This window comes from Bombina bombina, chromosome 1 (genome assembly GCF_027579735.1).
Source record: "Bombina bombina isolate aBomBom1 chromosome 1, aBomBom1.pri, whole genome shotgun sequence".
NCBI lineage: Eukaryota > Metazoa > Chordata > Amphibia > Anura > Bombinatoridae > Bombina > Bombina bombina.
Window position 1 is genome coordinate 1,001,445,445 of NC_069499.1, and position 24,480 is coordinate 1,001,469,924.

Here is a 24,480-nt window from a genome sequence, read left to right on the forward strand (position 1 = left end):
AGAAAAACATGAAGGGAGTCTAAAAGATTTTAAATATTGGGGTGTAACACAAATTAACCTTGGGAGTAGGGGAGGGAATATCAACAATATGCTACTAAAAAAGGAAGCTGAATTTATATTTAATTTTAAAACCCTGCACCCCCATGGCCTGAACTCCGAAATGGATCTTAGTAGGCTAATATAAAAACTTTTAAAAAATTTTAATTTTTTTAAAAAAAAGAATTTTAAATAATCTTTCTATACACATATATGATTTTATATTTTATAATATTTTAATTCCTAAATTTTGCACAAACTACATGAAACTGTTATTACTTTTTACAATTGTTCTCTATTTCTAACATCGCCACATTAACACACAAATACAACTACCAAAACCATTGAGAAACCCAGTATAGATAGAATCCTCTCAGATATTTGTTGTCTATATACACACATATATCTATTATTATTATTTTTTTCGTATACATTTTAAATCACTTTTTTATATCCTATTTTTTATATCTTATTTTTCGTATATTTATTCAATAATTAAGTTGCCAAGATTGGATTTACTGTATCAAATGAATCAAATAACATATGAATTAACAAAACAATGTAACATCTTTGACTAAAGTGTTTGTAACACAATGATTCACATATCTCCATTAGTTTATTTACTATTGGCTGGGTATTATCCAATGAGAAAAGAGAGAGGGCTATTTAAAATGGCCTAAACATTTAGTAAGCATCTTGATAAAGGCCCCTGGAGGCTGAAACGCGTAGAATTTGCTTACTATACTTTGATACTATATATATCTCTTTACTAGCTGAGGTATCGTTGGTGGATAGGACAGGTACATTGAGCGGTCACTGATCATAGGTGAGCCGTCTCTGTATGTGTAATTCCTGCCCCAGGACCCACATAACACGAACCCAGAGCGCCTTTATAGGTCTATCATTCATAGGCTGAAATATTGCACAACGGCGCTTTACTATTTGGAAATCTGGACTGAACCTTAACCCGGAACTTGATCCCTCTGGGGCCAATTCCACACGCTGGATACCTGCTGCGGAGGACGGACATACATTGGCTAAGAACAGGCTAAACACGGAGGAAAGCCATACAGAAAGAAGATAAGGTTACCTCTCACATTACTCCGTTTTTACCCGGACTTTGAATTGACACATTGGTAAACAATACCCCGTAAGGAGATCACACTGGTTAACAGTATCACCCACGGATCAGCCCCATTGTGGGACTACTGATATCCTTAATTTTTCAATAGACTTTGTAGCGTATTGATTTGTTTTTTGTCATATAGGCTGCCTTAATTCTGGTTAGTCATACATGCTGCTAATAACTCTGTTTAGTCATTTATGCTGCTAATAACATTGTGCATTTGTGAATCTCAGATAGTCTATCTCAATGTAGTATTTTAGATACATTCATTTTTTAACTTGATGCCGGCATCTTTTATAGGAATAATCTGTTAGAATCTATGTTAGAATTTATCCTTTAATTGTTATAATAAATATTGATTTATTTGTACATATATATCCAATCCTCTTTTTTGGCTACTTAGATACGCTAATTTTTAATTTTATTTTTTATGTCTATTTATTCAAGTAATGTACTATCTCATTAGAGTTTTGTAGATATTTGGCTCTCAGCTATTCGTTAGCGCTATCCCTCCCCCACTTTTTCTTTTTGAACCAAGGTGTACCTTATGAGGTTAGTACACTCTATATTGGGATTAGCTAGGAGAGCATAAGTGTAGTATCCCTAATCACATCCTACATTTTTAGTTTGGAATAACAGACATAGCCTTCCTAATAGATTTAGAAACAAAATCTCTTATATTAACAGGAACATCCTGAGTATTAGATGTTGAGGGAACAGCAACAGGTAATGGAATATTACTAATGGAAATTTTATCTGCATTAGCAAGTTTATCATGACATTCATCACAAACTACAGCTGGAGGAACAGATACCACAAATTTACAACAAATGCACTTAACTTTGGTAGAGCCAGCATCAGGCAGCGTTTTTCCAGAAGTAGCTTCTGATCCAGGGTCAATCTGAGACATCTTGCAATATGTAAGAGAAAAAACAACATATAAAGCAAAATCTATCAAATTCCTTAAATGACAGTTTCAGGAATGGGAAAGAATGCCAATGAACAAGCCTCTAGTAACCAGAAGCAAAAGAAAAATGAGACTTAAATAATGAGAAAAAAAGGTGGAGACAAGAATGACGCCCACATCCGGTGATGCTGACACTTTTGGAGCAAAACGTCAAAAAAATGACGTAATCACGAACAACTTCCGGTGACAAGTATGACGCCGGAAATGACAAAGAAATTTTTTGCGCCAAAAAAGTCCACGCCAAGAATGACGCAATAAAATGAAGCATTTTCAGCCCCCGCGAGCCTAACAGCCCACAGAGAAAAAAGTCAATTTTAAAGGTAAGAAAAAAATTGAAAATTCATATGCATTATCCCAAATAATGAAACTGTCTGTCTGAAATAAGGAATATTGATCATCCTGAATCAAGGCAAATAAATGTTTAAACACATATATTTAGAACTTTTACATAAAAGTGCCCAACCATAGCTTAGATTGTCACAAAAAATAAGATTTACTTACCCCAGGACACTCATCTACATGTAGTAGAAAGCCAAACCAGTACTGAAACGAGAATCAGTAGAGGTAATGGTATATAAGAGTATATCGTCGATCTGAAAAGGGAGGTAAGAGATGAATCTCTACGACCGATAACAGAGAACCTATGAAAACGATCCCGTAGAAGGAGACCATTGAATTCAAATAGGCAATACTCTCCTCACATCCCTCTGACATTCACTGCACACTGTGAGGAAAACCGGGCTCCAGCCTGCTGCGAAGCGCATATCAACGTAGAATCTAGCACAAACTTACTTCACCATTTGTGGGTGTGGTGAGGGGTGTATTTATAGGCATTTTGAGGTTTGGGAAACTTTGCCCCTCCTGGTAGGAATGTATATCCCATACGTCACTAGCTCATGGACTCTTGCTAATTACATGAAAGAAATAATAGTATTAACAACATTCACTAATAAAGTTGGACTCAAATGTTGAGTATATAAAAAAAGATAGATTCTAAAGTGAATCTAACTGTCACATTGAATAAGTTAGACAACCAGAATCCAACTTTTTGCCAGAATTGAAAAATCTTAGGACAGTACCATATCATATGGCATAAATTTGCTGACAGTAATCTGCAACGTGGACATTCTGAGGCCAGGTTTGGGAACATTTTATGCATTCTATAGGGAGAGCTATAGTAATTGTTAAACAATTTGAAATGGGACTCCTTCCAAGACGTAGGGGTTATACAATGGTTAAGAGCTAAAAAAACTAGCTGTAATTTTATCCGTATCAATATCTGGGAAAATATAGTTTCATCTATTAATTATTTTGTCTATTACCAAGGCTCCCTGTCTGGCCAGCATAATATCATAAATCAGTGAGATGGAGACATTACCCATAATAAATCTCGAACAACATATCTCAATATCAGACCATGTTTGAGACAGAGGGATAGAACAATGTATGCTATTTACAAAGTGGCGGAGTTGTAGGCAGGCAAAAAAAAGTCTTATTAGAAATCCTATATTGTCTAACTATGTCTTGAAAGGAGAGCATTTGTCCATCTTCAGACAAGATTTGTATAACATTGATAAGGTTGTTTTCCTTCCAGGCCATAAAAGCCTTATTATAGATACCTGGTGTAAATCGTGGATTCCCTATAATCGGGAGAAAATCTGAAAAACTTGGATCAATTTCCATCAACATACAACCTTTCTGCCATGCCAAGATTATATTTTTAACTGTAGACATACACAAAATATTAGCAGGTAATATTTTTATAAGACAGCGTAGGATTGCTTACAACGAAAATGGTTTACATAGGAAACTTTCAATGTCATAAGAAGAAAATATATTAGACTCTGTAATCCAATCGATAGCTATCTTAATCATAACTGCCCAGTTGTATAGTTTAAAATTGGGTAAGGACAAACCCGCTATCTCCTTTCTTAACATCATTCTATCAAGTGCAATCCGTGCTTCCCCCCCCCCCCCCCCCGCGCAATAAACCTAGACATCCAGGTGTTAAGTTTATTCAAGTCTTTATTAAGAATGAATACAGGTATATTTTGTAATAGATATAAAAGACGTGGGAAAATAATTGTTTTTATAAGATTAACCCGAGCCATTACCGAGAGAGGAAAAGATGTCCATAATTCCAGATCAGATCTTATCTTATTTAACAAAGAAGAAAAGTTCAGACTATACCATTTTTGGGGGTCAGGATGCAGAAATATACCTAGATATTTAATAGTATCTACTGTACTAAATGGATGTTTTTTTATACTTTGTGACGATTTTTTGACCCATAGCAATTCGCTTTTTTGGTAATTGATTCTATAGCCAGAAAAAAGGCTAAACTCTTGAAAGCAGCTCATAATCAGTGGAATGGATTGCCGCGTATTATTCAGGAACAACAAAAGGTGGTCTGCATAAAGTAACAATTTTAAGGTCTGAGAACCTAATATAATACCTATCATCTTCGCCATTAATTTAATAGCTAATGGTTCAAGGGCAATATTAAATAGAAGGGGTGACATGGGGCAACCTTGACGTGTTCCTCGCTTCAGTATAATTTTGTCAGAGAGCAAATTATTAATCAATAAGTAAGATATTGGAGAGCAATACAATTTTTGAACAAATATAAAAATTGATCTTTAAAACCAAATTTACTTAGGGCATTAAAGAGATACTCCCATGATATCGAATCAAAGGCCTTTTCGGCATCCACAGTTAAAATTGCAGTATCCTGCATCTCCTCCTTGTCAATTTTATTGCTATTCCAACAATAATCTAAAAAGGTACTTACACTTCATATACGCTTAGAGGAATTTCTAGAAAACATGAAGCCAACTTGATCCCCGTGTATAATATTTTCAAGCGGTATAGCCAACCTTTTAGCAATAATAGATGATAAAAGTTTATAATCTGTATTCAATACAGAGAGAGGAATATACGCGGTTGGATCCGCTGCCTTCTTCCCTTTTTTCAGAATCAAAGAAATATTTGCTGCAGAGAAATAGGTAGACATTGGTTCTTTAGAAAAGAAATAAAAGTTAAATAATTTGCACAATGGAGTCTTTAACTCTTGTATCATCATTTTGTAAAATTCTGCCAGAATACCATCCGGTCCCGCCGCATTATTGAGTTTAAGATGGTCTACTGCCGTACAGATTTCTTCCTTCGTAATAGGGGTATTTAAGATTAGAGTGTCTTCCTTGGAAATCTGCGGGATCTGTATACTCTGCCAGAAATCTGCCTGGCTCTCGGGGCTACTAACCACATTAGTATACAATGATTGATAAAAATCAAAGAAGCCTTTACAGATCTGCTCTGTTTCGGTGAATCTATCCTCACCTATTTGGATAGCTGGAATAAGATTTCTTTTTTTTCTATTTTTTGTAAGTCTAGCAAGATTCTTTGCAGAACACCCATGGAACCCCCTAAAATGGATATTAATTTTAGCTTCTTGTTCCAATGCTTTTTGTTTAAATAGGATATCTCGTTTTTTTCTGGCATCAATATAGATATTCCAGTTAGAACTGGATTGATCCATCAGATATTTTCTATAGGTCTTTCTTACCTGGTTAGTATGTTGGATTTCTATCGCCCATTTCTTTTTATTTAGGATACACAGATAGGCCTTTATTTCAACCCGCAGAACCGCTTTTGCAGTTTCCCAGAAGATTTCTATTTTATTAAGATATTCGATATTTAACTTTAAATAATCCTTCCACCTTTGTCTTAACCAGTATATAAATTTAACATTGTGAAGCAGAAAATGTGGAAAGAAAAATCTAGTTGTTCCATTCTTAGCACTATACAGGGACAAAAATGTGAGAGAAATAATTGCATGGTCTGATATTGAAATATCATTGATGGCCGTGCTTAATTTTTGAATAGATAAAGATTCTGATATTAAGAATAGATCAATTCTGGAAAAAGTTTTAAAAGATTTAGATTCGCAGGTGTACGCCTGCATATCAGGATTCCTAAGCCTCCATATATCTACCAATTTGAGATTGTGGCACATCTTTTTAAAGATTTTAGCAGTTCTATTATAATTATTTATGTTTTTGGCAGAAAGCCTATCAAGAACTGGACAAGGGGTTAGATTAAAATCCCCCCATTATGAGATTTTCACTAACAAAAGGAAATAATTTATTTTTCATTTTTCGCAAAAATTCAGGAGAGATCCCGTTCGGGCCGTATACATTGCAAAATATATACTTAATATTATGAATTATTACTTGTACAATCATAAACCGTACTTCTGGATCATCTTCAGTATTAATAATAGAGTATGTTAGGTTTCTATCAAATAATATTGCTAGTCCACATTTTCTGTTCATAGATGTGCCACAATAACCTATCCTACCCATTTGATCTTGAGTTTTTCAGACTCCAGCCTGGTCAAATGTGTCTCTTGTAGAAATACCACATCTGGCTTGTCTTTAGCCAGATGTCTACAGTAATAATAAGTTTCTGCTTGGCCGGGGAGGAGATTCCGCCCACGTTCCAGGACAATATAGTAACTTTATTCATACCATTATCATTAAAACCTCCCTCCCTCCTAAACATCCCTCATGCCTTCCCTCACAAACCTCCCTCTCGTCTTCCCTCCTAAACCCCCTCCTTCCCTCACAAACCTACCTCCTGCCTTCCCTCCTAAACCTCCCTCTCGCCTTCCCTCCTAAACCTCCCTCATGCCTTTCCTCAAAAACCTACCTCCCGCCTTCACTCCCTCCTTCCTTTCTTGCCTTGTATTTTTTTTCTCCCCCTCTACTCTTCTTTTCATTCTTCATCAAGCCTACATTTCTTCCTTTCCTCACTCCCTTTTTTCTTCATATTAATTGTGTTGCTCATTTTCATACCATCTCCTTTTACTTCTATCCTTCTCTTCCTCCTGTGTCTTGCATTATTCCCCTTTTAAGTCTGTATTCCTCTTCTTTTTCTCTACTGCCCCTCCTTCTGCTCATCATTCTTCTGCCTTTTTCTTCCTCTCCCTCCTTCTCACTCCCATGCACTGCAGTATTTCTATAGATAACAGGCTAAATTATCATTTTACAGAAAAATCTACTGACATTACCATAGTGTATCTGTTCTTTGTTTTCTCAGCAATTACTGCTGCAAACTCAATAAAGCAGGCAGGAACGCAGGACACCAGGTCAATCCCATCAAATCTTCATTCAAAAACCACACAGCAATACTCACAATTTCAGTCCTGCAGTATAGACCTAAAATGACACTGGCTTGATGAAAAAGAAAAATAATTGAATTCATTTTTTTAAGAGGAGCTATTAATTAAATATGTAATTTTACTGCTAGGCTTTTTTTCTCTTCTTCACTGTACTTGCAATGCTGTAGTCTTTTGTGAGTTACAACCCTAATGCAAATTGTCATCAATAATAGACTGTATTAACCCTTTTTTTATCAATCAGCACCACTTTTACTACAAAGTCTGGCATCATATGCATTCATGTGGTGCCAATCTCATTATGAAAAAGAGTTTGTAACAGTTATTTTAGAGTGACTATCCTTGCTAATTATATTCACAAATTCCTAATTATTTTTTAGTATTATTATGAGTACCTTGATATGTATGAGAAAAGTGTATTTAAAGAAAATATTTCATTTAAAGGGGCAGTCTAGTCCCAAATTCGTATTGTTTAAAAAGATAGATATCCCCTTTATTACCCATTCCCCAGTTTTGCATAAACAACACGGTTATATTAATATACTTTTTACCTCTGTGATTACCTTGTATCTAAGCCTCTGCAGATTGCCCCTTATGTCAGTTCTTTTGACAGACTTGCCTTTTAGCCAATCAGTGCCGACTCAGTGTAATCCATATGACACATAAACAAGCAGTGTCTAGATGTAAAAAACTGTCCAAATGCACTGAGATAAGAGGCTGCCTCAGGGGCTTAGAAATTAGCATATGAGCCTACCTAGGTTTAGCTTACAACAAATAATACCAAGAGAACAAAGCAAATTTGATGACAAAAGTAAATTAGAAAGTTGTTTAAAATTGCATACTCTATCTGAATCATGAACGTTTAATTTTGACTAGACTGTCCCTTTATTTGTTCAGATATTAAGCTTTCAGTGTACTATAAAAAAGTGATACATTTTCTAGTTACATATTCATGTACATATATACTAAATAAAACATCAATTAATTAATTAATTTATTGATATAGTTGGAGATTTTAGAAAAGCAACAACGTCCAAGAGGATGCTTTATAGTCTGAATCATACAACTCACAAATACAATTCTAAGCCAAATGGGGCGAGCTGACATATTCTTTGATTTTGCATAGTTTGGGGGTACTAAAGAGTTTTACAGTGAGTGTTCCCCACAAAATATAGGAAGAAGAAAAAGCTTATTCTTTATTAAATTAATGTGTTTCTGTTTATTACATGGCTCATCATGCTAGTAGATCAAGAGTTACATTTCAGAGGTTAGTGGCACAAAAATGATGAGCAGAGAGAATAGTATAACAATACAGAAGAAAAGAGGTTAGGCCTGGCATCTGAAGTGCTGTTCTTGGAATCAAAATTGTATATGGTATGGTATATATCAATTGTGAAAAAAAAAACAGATGATGGTTGTGGTAAAGGATTTTAGTGAAATTCATGTATTTCAAGATGTAATTATCTATCATGATGATATATGGCTGAAAATGATCATCTATTTCTTCTCGTTTGATAACTAGGATCTAACTGCACTGGTTGATTTACAGGAAAATAAAACTACAGAGCAGCCCGGTGTGGCAGACTTAGCTTATTAAGAGGTGCGTTACATTATAGGAAACTAAAATACAAGGTTAGTTTGTGTTAAAATGTGGGTTGTTTTATTTTGTTCCTTAAAGACTTGCACTAAATACATAATTGCAAGATTTCAGATTTGGAGATATCTTCTGACAAACCACCACTGTAGAAATACTGCATCAGGCTATGTGGTCTGTTGCTCCATTTTTGCCAATCTAGACTGTCAGTAAAGTTGGGACAAGCTTTAGACAAATCAAGTCTAATTCTATAGAGTTATGACCCTGTTAAGGGAGAATAATCCATGTATAGGGCGGATGTTTATCACTGTGAGAGGCCAATGCACACTGAGCAAGTATTTTGTGTCTGCATTGTGCATTGTATATGTTAGCTAGTAAGCAAGAGGATGTAGAATAATTCTGTGTTACAAACAGAAGCAGGCCTCATCCATCTGTTGCATCTTAACTAGTGACATTTCAGTAAAGGAAATGGGTATGGTAAGTGACATGCACATGAATCGCAACATTATAAAGTTACAGTAATCATTAAATTAGGTGTCAAGAGATTGTGCAAAGGAAATGCATCAGTAAACAGTTGCCTAGGTAACACAGATATCCTATTACATTTTCATAACATTATTGTTTAGAGGTAGCTGTAAAGGTCTATGTTATTGTTTATGTCTTTTTTTTTTTTAAAGGGATATGTTCATGATTCAGATTAAGTATGAAGTTTTAAACAACGTTCCAACTGACATGTATTATCCAATTAGTTTTGTTCTTTTGGTATCCTTTGTTGAAGAGTAACCCTAGGTAGACTGTTATGAGCTTAGATGTGTGCACATGTTTTTAGCAATCTATTACAGCAGTGTTTGCAACTATGTACAACATTGCTATAAACTATTTTGCAAAAACTGCTGCCAGATGGCTAAGTACACAAACATGCTCCTGAACACACCTAGGATTACTCTTTAACAAAAGGTATCAAGAGAACTAAGCAACATTGATCATATAAGTAAATTGGAAAGTTGTTTAAAATGTTCTGCTCTATCCAATCTATTTAAGTATCATTTTTATTTTACTGTCCCTTAAAGTAAATTTACTTTTTACTGTATGGTAATTTATACATTTTAGTGCTTCTATTAGCTATACGTTTATGAAGTATTTAATAAAATTCAATCAAAATCAAATGAAGTAACAAAAAAAAATATTCGTCTTAAACTGCTATTCAGGCCAAAATATTACACACCACTTCTGGTTCCACCCACAACACACACACTACCCGCACACATCAAACCCACCACGCCACCCTCTCCTTGCATATGTTTAGCCATTGCGCAGTAACTTTTAGTATTTGTTTTTTTATACCATTATACAAACAAATTAAATAATGCTGCATACAGTACTAAATTAACAAACATAAATGTGTAACAGTTAGCAACACCAACTAGGGGTTTTGGGGAAGACAACAGCTATCTGGAAAAAGGAAGTTGTAGACCTGAGAGAGTGCACAAAGAGAGTGCTGAGAATCATGGAAAGTCATAGCAGACCTGGACATTTTAAAAAAAAAAGTCATCTCTCTTTCTCCCCTCCCTCCTCTCTTTAATCTCTCTTTTTACCCCCTCCCTTGTCTCTCAGGCCATATCTTCTCTTTACACTCTTTCTTTCCCCTCATATTTCTTCTTTCAATTTTTTTTCTCTACTCTCACTTTTTCTCAGCAATCTCTCTCTCTCTCTGCCCCCTTGACCCTCTCAGAAGTAATCGTCTAAGCACTAATGGGGTCCCTACAACATTAGAGGAATAACTTATCCTTGTCCTTTCATGGATATATAATATCCCTTCAGATAATATTTTTAGCACATAGTAGAAAATCTGATGCAATAGGAGTGTACATTTTGCAAATACAGTGTGAAAGATTTGCTACTTACAACAGATAGTGGCAGATAGTGTGTGAATATTGTTTCTACATTCACTCACTATCTTTCACCTGTCACAGTTCAATTTCTACTCGCCCCTGCCGAGTGGGTGAATGGAAATTTTGAGCCCTGATATAGGGAAGCTGTAAAAAATCATTTTAAACCCAGACAAGATCAGATCAATTACATTTGCTAATAACAAAACCCATAAAACCAACAAGATTTTAAAAGTAAACATTTATTGAAAATGATTGAAACAAAAATTGACTTTCTCAGATTACACATTTTAAATAATAATTGCACAAATATTTGATATTTTCTAGGAATAGGTTAACATACAACATGTAACAAATAGCAGGCATCCCTATATATCTAAAGGGATATGAAACCCCCAAAAAAATATTTTGGGATTCAGACAGAGGGGCCGTTTTATCAAGGGTCTTAAGACCGCTGCGCCTTAACTGGTCCGCCACCTCTGAGGCTGCGGACATCAATCTGCCCGATCCTATAAGATCTGGCTGATTGACACACCCTGCTAGCGGATGATTGGCCGCAAATCTACCAGGGGCGGCATTGCACAAGCACTTTCCCAGAGCTGCTTGTGCAATGTTAAATGCCAATCACGAATGCTGGCGGAATTCAGCAAAGTCTGGCGGACATGATACGTTACAGCGTATAATGTCCACCAGACAATGATAATTCGGCCCCAGAGCATTCAATTTAAAAAAAACAATTCAAGTTTACTTCTATTATCAAATTTGCTTTGTTCCCATGATATTTGGTGTACCTAGGTAGGCATCTGGAGCACTGCATGGCAATAAATAGTGCTGCCCTCTAGTGCTCTTGCGAATAGATAACATTCTTACAAAACTGCTGTCATATAGTGCTCCAGAAATGGGCCGACTCCTAAGCAAACGCCCCTGCTTTTCAACAAAAGGTACCAAGAGAACAAAGTAAAATTGATAATAGAAGTAAATTAGAAGGTTGTTTAAAATTGTATGTTCTCTCTAAATCATGAAATAACTATTTCGGGCTTCCTATCCCTTTAATGTATAAAAGACAGACTTATCAACTTGCATTTTATGAAACTGCAGGGTATTTATGTAAACTTGTCTGTAAGAAGGAAAATGCCTCTCCGTTGTAAGTGCATATCTAGTATGAGAGGGTTAAACAGTGAATATTGTATGAAGGTAACAGCTGGACGACATCTATACGGCTGCTCTGAAGGGCATGTATGCATAGGAAACAGCATTAACAAGGCATCATTTAATCCTCACTGGAATATCACCTACATTTTAAACATTGTAAACACTTTTTATCCTTTTAAAATGTAAATGAAAACCTTTCCAATTCCTAAGAGTATATTTGCACAACGTTACACACATTCCATTTTTATTCATCAGAATGTAACAATTAAAGGAATGTCTGTGCTTGACGGAATCTGCACTAAACAGAACTAGATTCCCAGCTGTTTCAACTAAATGAGAATTGTTTGCTGATGTTTGTCTTTTTTTCCAGTAAGGGGCCCGATCCGATATGCAGCGTCGCCCTCAAAAGCCGGCGACGCCAGATTTTGTGCGATTTTGGTATTACATATACAGCGTAGCATACAAGTTACGGCCGTATATTTCACCCATCGCTCGCAATTTTTACTCCCATAGGCTAACATGGGACTGCCTCATAAATCGGTATCCAATATCCAGCGGAAGGCCTTACGTGGCGAAAATGGAGAAATCTTACTCCATTTTCACCTCGCCATAAAATGCAGCCGTAGCAGGCCTTGCGCTGAGTATGGGAGCACTGTAACTCCATAAAATGCCTGCAAAAATAAACTAACACCTAACGCATGCGCAATGTCTATCTACCTGTCAACCGCAATCCCCCACCGCAATAACTAATAAAGTGTATTAACCCCTAAACCAATATAGCCCACACTGCCATTAACCTATTCTAGTATTAACCCCTAAACTGCCATAGCCCACACCGCAAGTAATAACTAAATTATGAACCCCTAAACCGCCATAACCCACACCGCAATTAACCTATTTAAGTATTAACCACTAAACCGCCATAGCCCACATAGGCTATTAAATGTATTAACCCCTAATCTGTCGCCGCCACTATAATAAAGTTATTAACCCCTAAACCTAAGTCTAACCCTAACCCTAACACCCCCCCTAACTTAAATATTGTTTAAATAAATCTAAATAATATTACTATTATTAAATAAATTAGTCCTATTTAAAACTAAATACTTACCTATAAAATAAACCCTAAGATAGCTACAATATAATTAATAATTACATTGTAGCTATTTTAGGATTTATTTTTGTTTTACAGGAAACTTTGAATTTATTTTAACTAGGTACAATAGCTATTAAATAGATAATAATTATTTAATAGCTACCTAGTTAAAATAATTACAAATTTACCTGTAAAATAAAACCTAACCTAAGTTACAATTACACCTAACACTACACTACCATTAAATTTATTAAATTAATTAACTACAATTAGCTAAAATTAAATACAATTAAATAAAATAAACTATAGTACAAAAAAAACAAACACTAAATTACAGAAAATTAAAAAAATGACAAGAAGTTTAAAGTAATTAAACCTAATCTAAGCCCCCTAATAAAATAAAAAAGCCCCCCAAAATAATAAAATTCCCTACCCTATACTAAATTACAAATATCCCTTAAAAGGGCTTTTTGCGGGGCATTGTCCCAAAGTAATCAGCTCTTTTACCTCTAAAAAAAGAAATACAAACCCCCCCAACATTAAAACCCACCACCCACACCCAACCTTACTCTAAAACTCACCCAATCCCCCCTTAAAAAAACCTGACACTACCCCATTGAAGATCACCCTACCTTGAGCCGTCTTCACCCAGCCGGGCAGAAGTCTTCATCCGATCAGGGCACAAGTGGTCCTTCATCCATGCAGAAGTCTTCATCCAAGCGGCATCTTCTATCTTCTTCCATCTGACGAGGAGCGGCTCCATCTTGAAGACATCCGACGTGGAGCATCCTTCCTGGCCGACGGACTAACAACGAATGAAAGTTCCTTCAAATGATGTCATCCAAGATGGCGTCCCTTGAATTCTGATTGGCTGATAGGATTCTATCAGCCAATCGGAATTAAGGTAGGAAAAATCCTATTGGCTGATGCAATCAGCCAATAGGATTGAGCTTGCATTCTATTGGCTGATTGGAACAGCCAATAGAATGCGAGGTCAATCCAATTGGCTGATTGCATCAGCCAATAGGATTTTTCCTACCTTAATTCCGATTGGCTGATAGAATCCTATCAACCAATCGGAATTCAAGGGATGCCATCTTGGATGATGTCATTTAAAGGAACCTTCATTGCTCGTTAGTCCGTCGGCCAGGAAGGATGCTCTGCGTCGGATGTCTTCAAGATGGAGCCGCTCCTTGTCAGATGGAAGAAGATAAAAGATGCCGCTTGGATGAAGACTTTTACACGGTTGGAGGACCTCTTCTGGCCGGATCGGATGAAGACTTCTGCCCGGCTGGAGGACCACTTGTGCCCGGATTGGATGAAGTCTTCTGCCCGGCTGGGTGAAGACGGCTCAAGGTAGGGTGATCTTCAATGGAGTAGTGTTAGGTTTTTTTTAAGGGGGGATTGGGTGGGTTTTAGAGTAAGGTTGGGTGTGGGTGGTGGGTTTTAATGTTGGGGGGTAGTATTTCTTTTTTTACAGGTAAAAGAGCTGATTACTTTGGGGCAATGCCGCACAAAAAGCCCATTTAAGATCTATTTGTAATTTAGTATAGGGTAGTGAATTTTATTATTTTGGGGGTCTTTTTTATTTTATAAGGGGGCTTAGATTAGGTGTAATTAGTTTAAACTTCTTGTAATTTTTGTTTATTTTCTGTAATTTAGTGTTTGTTTGTTTTTGTACTATAGTTTATTTTATTTAATTGTATTTAATTTTAGCTAATTGTAGTTAATTAATTTAATTAATTTAAAGGGCCACTGTAAGTAAATATTTTCTATGCCTGTTACTAACTAACTACCCCAAATACGCTTTTTATCAATAGCATTTCATTAACATATCTCTACCGTATATCAGAAATCTTGTCTGCAAATTTAATTGTTTTCCAAACCCACTCTGTGGGTATCCTTTGCTCTGTACCAATCCGTTTACAATACCTAGGTTTCAAAATGGCGCTTTAAACACAAAGTTATTGGTTTAAGTATTTTGAACATGCAGTGCTGAAAATAGTGGGCAGGATAACGTGACATCATCGGCGAATAAAAGATATAACTTTTAGAACGTTATGAAACTTCGTTTTGGAGAAAATATAGGTCAGTAGGTTTTAATTAATGTTTATTAACTTTAATATGTTAGTTGTTTAGCTTAAAAATTATAACAGAAAGTAATCCTTTAATGATAGTGTAGTGTTAGGTGTAATTATAACTTAGGTTAGGTTTTATTTTACAGGTAAATTTGTAATTATTTTAACTAGGTAGCTATTAAATAATTATTAACTATTTAATAGCTATTGTACCTAGTTAAAATAAATACAAAGTTGCCTGTAAAATAAAAATAAATCCTACAATAGCTACAATGTAATTATTAATTATATTGTAGCTATCTTAGGGTTTATTTTATAGGTAAGTATTTAGTTTTAAATAGGAATAATTTATTTAATAATAGTAATATTATTTACATTTATTTAAATAATATTTAAGTTAGGGTGGGGTGTTAGAGTTAGAGTTAGACTTAGGTTTAGGGGTTAATAACTTTATTATAGTGGCGGCGAGGTTGGCGGCGGCAGATTATGGGTTAATACATTTAATAGCCTATGTGAGTTATGGCAGTTTAGGGGTTAATACTAGAATAGGTTAATTGCGGTGTGGGCTATGGCGGTTTAGGGGTTCATAATTAGGCTTATTGCGTTGTGGGCTATGGCGGTTTAGGGGTTAATAATTAGGCTTATTGCGTTGTGGGGGTTGTCGGTCTAGGGGTTAATACATTTATTATTATTAGTGAGAGGGGGGGATTGCGGATATAGGGGTTTTACGTGTCGGGCTATTTTTGGGAGGCAGGTTAGACTGTTACGGGAGATTTGATATTTCCTTTACTTTTCTTAGGCGCCGGCAGTTTCTAAAGTGCCGTAAGTCACTAGCGACTCCAGAAATTTGTAGATACGCTCATTTCTGGGCATTGCTAGTTTATCAGACTTACGTCACTTTTGGAACTGCCGGCGGGGTATATGTAATACCCCGAGGTGCAAGGTGAAATTACGGGCGGCGCAGGTTCCCACGCTTGCGCCGAAACCTACGACGTATATCGTATCGCGCCCATGATTAGTAGTGTAAAAATGAAAACTTACTAAAATACTCCATATATTGGTGACCAACGGTAGCGGACCCACTCCCATGATACATAATAGTAACAATATACATGCTTCACTGTATAAAAAGTTTGAGTATATCTGAAGTATAATGATGTATCTATACACAAATTTAATATGCTGTGTAGTATAATGATGTATCTATACACTAATGAATGTGCTGTGCAGCATAATGATGTATGTATACACTGATGAGTATGCTGCACTGTATAATGATGTGAGTATCTATACACTAATGAGTATGCTGTGCTATATAATGATGTGAGTATCTATACACTGAGAATGCTGTGCTATATAAGGATGTGAGTATCTATACACAAAGATTTACATTACATTACACCTAATCTAATCCCCCTAACAAAATAAAAAGCCCCCCAAAATAAAAAAAGCCCTACCCTACACTAAATTACAAATAGCCCTTAAAAGGGCCTTTTGCGGGGCATTGCCCCAAAGTAATCAGCTCTTTTACCTGTAAAAAAAATTACAAATCCCCCCCAACATTAAAACCCACCACCCACACAACCAACCCTACTCTAAAACCCACCCAAAACCCCCTTAAAAAAACCTAACACTAACCCCTTGAAGATCACTTTACCGGGAGAAGTCTTCATCCAACCGGGCCTATCGGAATTAAGGTAGAAAAAATCCTATTGATTGGCTGATGCAATCAGCCAATAGGATTGAAGTTCAATCCTATTGGCTGATCCAATCAGCCAATGGAATGCAAGCTCAATCCTATTGGCTAATTGGATCAGCCAATAGGATTGAACTTCAATCCTATTGGCTGATTGCATCAGCCAATAGAATTTTTTCTACCTTAATTCCGATTGGCTGATAGAATTCTATCAGCCAATCGGAATTGAAGGGACGCCATCTTGGATGACATCACTTAAAGGTACCTTCATTCTGTGTTAGCCGTCGGATGAAGAGGATGCTCCGCGTCGGATGTCTTGAAGATTGACCCGCTCCGCGCCGGATGGATGAAGATAGAAGATGTCGTCTGGATGAAGACTTCTGCCCATCTGGAGGACCACTTCGCCCGACTTGGATGAAGACTTCTCCCGGTAAGGTGATCTTCAAGAGGTTAGTGTTAGGTTTTTTTAAGGGGGTATTGGGTGGATTTTAGAGTAGGGTTGGTTGTGTGGGTGGTGGGTTTTAATGTTGGGGGGATTTGTAATTTTTTTTACAGGTAAAAGAGCTAATTACTTTGGGGCAATGCCCTGCAAAAGGCCCTTTTAAGGCTATTTGTAACTTAGTGTAGGGTAGGGCTTTTTTAATTTTGGGGGGGCTTTTTTATTTTGTTAGGGGGTGTAAGATTAGGTGTAATTAGTTTAAAAATCTTGTAATTTGTTTATTATTTTCTGCAATTTAGTGGGGGTTTTTTTGTACTTTAGCTAATTTTATTTAAAGGGCCATAATACCCAAATGTTTAAACACTTGAAAGTGATGCAGCATAGCTGTAAAAAGCTGATTAGAAAATATCACTTAAACATCTCTATGTAAAAAAGAAAGATATTTTACCTCAAAAGTTCCTCAGTAGCCACCTCCCATTGTAAAGGATTTCTAAGCAGCATTTTAGTGTGTTTGTCCTGGGACATCTGAAGGGACTAGCATCGTGCACGCTCATATTATTTCACCAATCAGGTAAAGGAAGCTTACTATGAAATCTCATGAGAGTTAAGTGAAATCTCATGAGATCACAGTAAGAGTTCATGACCTCAGCACTGCTGATGCTGATTGGCTGCTGTTCATTTCTTCATTTTTTTTAATTTTTTTACCTGCAGCTGGGAGCAGCTGAGTATAACTTTTTACACAGAACTTACTCTGCTGAGCTGAGGAGATTGTGAGGTAAAATATCTTCCTTTTTTACATAGAGATGCTCAGGTGATATTTTCCTGTCAGCTTTTTACAGTTATACTGCATCAGTTTCAAGTGATTTAGCATATGAGTATTATGTCCCTTTAATTGTATTTAATTGTATTTCATTTAGGGAATTAATTTAATTATAGTGTAGTGTTAGGTGTAATTGTAACTTAGGGTAGGTTTTATTTTACAGGTACTTTTGCATTTATTTTAGCTAGTTAGTTATTAAATAGTTAATAACTATTTAATAACTATTGTACCTAGTTAAAATAAATACAATCTTGCCTGTAAAATAAAAATAAACCCTAAGCTAGATACAATGTAACTATTAGTTATATTGTAGCTATCTTAGGGTTTATTTTATAGGTAAGTATTTAGTTTTAAATAGGAATAATTTAGTTAATGATAGGAATTTTATTTAGATTTATTGTAATTATATTTAAGTTAGGGGGGTTAGGGTTAGACTTAGATTTAGGGGTTAATAACTTTAGTATAGTGGTGGCGATGTTGGGGGCGGCATATTAGGGGTTAATAAATGTAGGTAGGTGTTGGCGATGTTAGGGACGGCAGATTAGGGGTTAATAATATTTAACTAATGTTTGCGAGGCGGGAGTGCAGCGGTTTATTATAGTGGCGACGATGTCCGGTTCGGCATATTAGGGCTTAAAAATTTAATTTTAGTGTTTGCGATGCGGGAGGGCCTCAGTTTAGGGGTTAACAGGTAGTTTATTGGTGTGAGTGTGGTTTTTAGCACTTTAGTTAAGAGTTTTATGTTACGGCATTGTACCATAAAACTCTTAACTACTGACTTTAAAATGCGGCACCATTCTTGACAGAAGAGGGTGTACCGCTCACTTTTTGTCAGACTCGTAATACCGGCGCTATGCAAGTCCCATTGAAAAAATAGAATACGCAATTTACGTAAATGGATTTGCGGTATTTCCAAGTCTGGCCAAAAAAGTGAGCGGTACACCTGTACCTGCAAGACCCGTAATACCAGCGGGCGTTAAAAAGCAGCGTTAGGACTGGCCAACATTGCTTTTAAAGCCTAACGCAAAACTCGTAATCTAGCCGTGTGTTAATAGAGGTTGAAAAAGATTTGAACACCCACTTCTCAACAGACGAATTACAAAAGATGAAGTCTTAAATGCAAAAGTTTGGCCGTGACCAAGATGATTACCAGCTAAATCGGGTTTACCGTTGGTCACATGACGATCGATCCAGTGATGTCACAGGCTGGTGACAAGGAAGAGGAGATGGGGCATGGAAAGGCACTTGATAAGCTCCGAAGAAATCAACACAAGCCGGCTCTGATAATTCTTCTTCAGAAGATTTTTTATACACAAGTTCAGACACAGATACCGGAGGGGCGGCCAAAACACAAGTCGAAGTGGAGAACCAATACAAACAGCCCGCACGAGGAGCAAACAGGTATACAGAGGGCAGAGGAAGTACAATCCATAACAATGGAACACAGAATAACGGACTTGGTATGTAATACTAATCACACTGAGAATGGTGAAAATACAATTGGGACATTTGACATCACAATGTTGGGACAATCACATGTAGAGAATGTGCCTATCAGTGAGACAAATGATACCAGTAAGGCTATGGTTATTAACATATCTAAATATGAATTACCAGACACTGAATTAAGTGTGTTAAATAAAGGCTTGTCTTTTTGTCCTACAAAAGGTATAGATGTGTTTAATCTAGATAAAGATCTTTATCATTTTTTTCGTATACTTAGACTGAAAGCACACTTTTCTGTTAATGATATGTACAAACCTGATGATATTAAAAGCACCACACAAAAGATACTATTCTTGATTTAAAATCTTTTGGCTTAAGAAACAAATCAAAGTTTGTACCTAGTACAACTAACCAAGGAATAGAAACCTACCATTAAATTTGTACAAATTTTGGGACAACAATCTGATGGGGGAATATACCAGATTCTTGATAATAATCCACTCAAAGATATCCAGAAGGAAATCAAACAAATTGTTGATGAGGCGCTTCAGAGAGAGATTATTATAAAGAATTTGGCAATGTTCCTTATTAAAAAAAGACCCTATTACGCCTGTATTCTACACTCTCCCAAAAGTTCATAAGAACTTAAAATAACCCCCAGGTAGGCCCATTGTCGCTGGTACTGACTCTGTCTTTGCAAACATCTCTATTTTTTTGGATAAGGTTTTAAACCCCATAGCTTTGAAACAGCAGTCCTTTTTAAAAGATACAGGGGATTTCCTTAATAAAATTTGTGGCATCTCCTGTGAAGATACTGACATTTTGTTTAGTTTAGACATAGTAAGTCTCTACACATTGATACAACATGAAGCAGGCATACAATCTGTATTTGATCTCGCTAAACAAGAAATTTCCCATACCAAACTCGAAATATAAAGAGAACTGTAAAATTTGGTACAGTTTTATCGACAATATTTCTGGCGTATGGAGGGGTACATTGGAGTCCCTTCAAACATTTGTAGAAGAACTTAATAGTTCGACCAACTGTTTCAAGTTCACTCTGGATTTTTCACTAACAAGGGTTAACTTTTTGGACACAACTGTCTATAAAAAAGATTCTGCATTGATTACTGATATCTATAGTAAACCCACTGACCGTAACACATTGTTGCATTTTCAAAGTTTTCACCCACAAAGGGTTTTTAATTCTATTCCTAAAAGTCAGTTCATAAGGACATTACGTAATGTAAAAGATACAACGTTACAAGATATAAGATTAAAACAAATCGCTGGAAAATTCTTGGCTAGGGGTTACCCTAAAGACATTGTTTTAAAATATGAAATTGAGGGTAGGGATAAATTGGGTAATGTCCCTATGAACAAAGACAAGGCAAATAGATTGATTTTAGCAACTGAATATAGTGAACAAAAAGATAAAATCTATTATTAAAAAACATTGGTACATTTTAAATAAATCTTATCCCAATGCGCAGGAATTTATGAGACCTCCTATTCAATCTTTTAGGAGAGTAAAAAATTTGAAAGATAGACTGGTCAGAGCCAATGTTGGTAGTAATATGTCAAACAAAGTCAATTATTTAACTACACCCAACAAAGGGTCATATCCCTGTTTAAATTGTGCTTGATGTAATTCGATGATCAAAGGGAAACACATAGCTCAGATAAATGACAACAAGAAAAGGGAAATTAATGGGTTTTATACCTGTGACACTGAGTATGTTGTTTATTTATTAAAATGCCCATGTGGGCGGGGCTATGTGGAAGAAACGACACGCACCCTAAATGATAGGATCAGTGCCCATAAGTCAGGCATTAGAGGCAAAGATATGACACAGCCAGTGTCAGCTCATTTTGTCATGACTGGACATACAGTTAGCCAACTCCGTTTTCAGATCAGTTAGTGCTAAAAAAAGAGAGAAGTGTGGTGGATTCAGAAATTAGGGATTCTACACCCAGTAGGTTTAAATAAAGATTATGATTTACATCTATTTCTATAAATGTTTTTTAATTAATTGTTTTTTTAAAATAAATGTATACAATGAAGTTGTATGTAGCAATTTTTGTAAATATAATCTAACAGGTATGACTATTATGTATATGAATGTATGTTAACCACTAGATGGCGCCTTTGTACAAGCATAGACATAGTTTGGCAATGTATTAGTTAACTAATTAAGGTTTCAAGGGGTTTTAAAAGGAAGTAGTTACCTGTGTACTACAGCATGAGTAAGGGCTATGTAGGCCTGAAACGTCGCTGTGTTTTATCCTCTTCACCTCAATAAAGAATTCATTTTGATAAGGCAGTGCTGAGACTACTTCTATTTTCTTGGATTGGATAAAGATTGGGGCTACAAGGACCCTGTAAGTCTACGTGCACTTGAACAAGTAAGATTTTGTGGCAATACAGTGCTGTACCTCATCCTGTGTGTATATATATATATATTATTATTTTTTTGTAACATATATACAGTATCTATATGAATATATACATATATATTACATATATTGTATATACTGATATATAGAGAAATATATATTTAATATTTAAACATAAAAAATTCTAAGTGAAAAACATAATAATTTCAATATATATATATATATATATATATATATACACATATATACTGTATATATTCTATAGATTATTTAGAATATTTGATGGTATGTTTAATAATTTTAAATAAGTTTTATTAATATTTTTAATTGTTTATATTTAATATTTCGATCATTGAAGGTAGCAATTCTTCATGCGTGCTAACCCAACCGTGTTAGTCCTAAGTTGTGAACCCTGATATGCTTTTTTATTTTACATTCCTATGTTCTTCACATAGAAAATAATGTACTTTTTATAATTAAATATAAATGTTTATATTTGTATACATATCTATACCTATATATATACCTATATATCTATAGGAATTGATATACAGGTGTAGGTATATACAGTATATATATATATATATATATATATATATATATATATATATATATATATATATATATGTGTGTATTTACAATAAAAAGTACATTGTTCTGTATAGAGTGTGAGATATGTTTAGAAAATATACAGTAAAGCACATAAATACTTAAATACATATGTACACATATATATACATATATATATATATATATATATATATATATATATATATATGCATACATACACATATTTAGACATGTCTATGTTATGCATATATATGTTAAAGCCCTTTTTTAAATATTTTCTTTAAAAAAATTGCTATCAAAAAGTGTTTATATGAGTGTAATTGTACTTTTACATATATTTATGTTGTGTTTAATGGAAAAAATGTTCTTCTCCTACCCTTTACGTGAGCTCTGAAGTCATACTAACCCGCTTGAGTGAATGGATTTACTTTTTAACTATTTCCTATACGTGCAAAGAGCCAGTAAAAAATGAATATCAATTGCAAGCTACAGTTAGCACACCACTCATAATCTAGCCTTTGTTTCTCTTTTTCGTTAATATTATTTAGGGTCCAATATAGTCATGGTGGATATTGCTCAGCTCTTCCAGACGACTTTAATGAAAACACTTACAATACAGTGATGTCCAGTAAATGGTACATTATACATATCATGCTTACCATCTTGGTTTTATCCATAGCTGCCAAAATTGTAACATTTAGGTTGTCAAGAGCCATGAGAACATTCCCATATTCACCCAAATGTTTGGAGAAATAATCTGAAAAATAGCACAAAGGAGAGGCACAGTATTATAGAGGGTCATATACAGGAAGAGCAAGAGGTCAAATACGATCAAATAAGACCTTTAGTGCTCCTTGCTAGATGTTTCCAATAAATGAGTAAAGTGTTCTGTGACAAACAAATGTATCTGTCACCGTCCTAGATAATAAATATGCAGAGAGCACAAATTAGTAAATAGCCTGGTGCTTTATGTGATGCAGTCCCTAATTCACTGCATTGCCTTGTCTAATATTGTAAAAAAAAAAACAGGAAGGAGGAACAGGCCACTTACCCTAGTGAATATCTACTGTCCTAATGCACAGCAGGCTCCTTTTATTACAGAAGTTGTAGATCAGGTACTAAGTATACAGAAAGGGATAGTAATTTTGGGGGGGCGACTTAAACATTGCATTAGAACCATTATTCGATTGCTCAAAGGGACATAGCCAGGTCTCCTTAAAAACTCTCAGGAAGATAAATAGCACCATTAAGAACAGCCACCATATTTGAAGCGTGGAGACTCACTCACACGGATAAAAAAAACTTCACTTTTTACTCATTCCCACAAGGGGCTCACTCTCGCATAGATTATCTATTCATAAGTCAAATAGGCCTACCATTACTAACTTACTCAGAGATAAGAAATAAAACATGGTCAGACCATGAGATGGTGACTATTGACTTAAAATAGCAGCTGGGTCCCCTATCACCATACGTTTGGAGATTAGATGAAGCATTATTACACAATCCTGAAGTGATAAAGGGGGTGGAAAATAATATTAAGGAATATTTTCAATTTAACACGTCTGACAATACCTCTGCAACAACAAATTGGGAGGCACATAAAGCCGTGATAAGAGGTGAATTAATGAAAAAAAAATCCCAATTAAAGCGTAAACAAAACAAAGCCTATCTTGAACTTTTGGGAGAGGTAAAGGAATTAGATAGAAAACACAAAAAAGATCAACTTAACAATGACCTCCTGAAAAAACTACAGACAGCTAGAAAATCCCTAAATGAACTACTTCATATTGAGGTATATGCCAACGCGCTATATCTTAAAAAAAGGTACTTCACAGGAGGGAAAAGAGCATACACACTGTTAGCCAGAGCTTTAAAAAAGAAAACATTGAGCACACAGATTCATAAAATGACAGTAGACAACCGCACAGTAAACGATAATAAGGGAATCGCCTTAAAATTTAAACAGTTCTATGAGCAATTGTATAATTTACC

The 24,480-nt window shown here is 35.4% G+C and overlaps 1 protein-coding gene across 1 annotated transcript in view; it reads right to left on the bottom strand.

Moving 5' to 3' along the window:
* Nucleotides 1-24,480, bottom strand: part of NECAB3 (N-terminal EF-hand calcium binding protein 3) — a 386,730-nt gene that overhangs the window by 270,642 nt on the left and 91,608 nt on the right. The window contains exon 5 of the mRNA XM_053712842.1: nucleotides 23,145-23,242. Coding sequence (XP_053568817.1) covers nucleotides 23,145-23,242 — 98 coding nt within the window. The remainder of the gene's footprint in view (nucleotides 1-23,144; nucleotides 23,243-24,480) is intronic.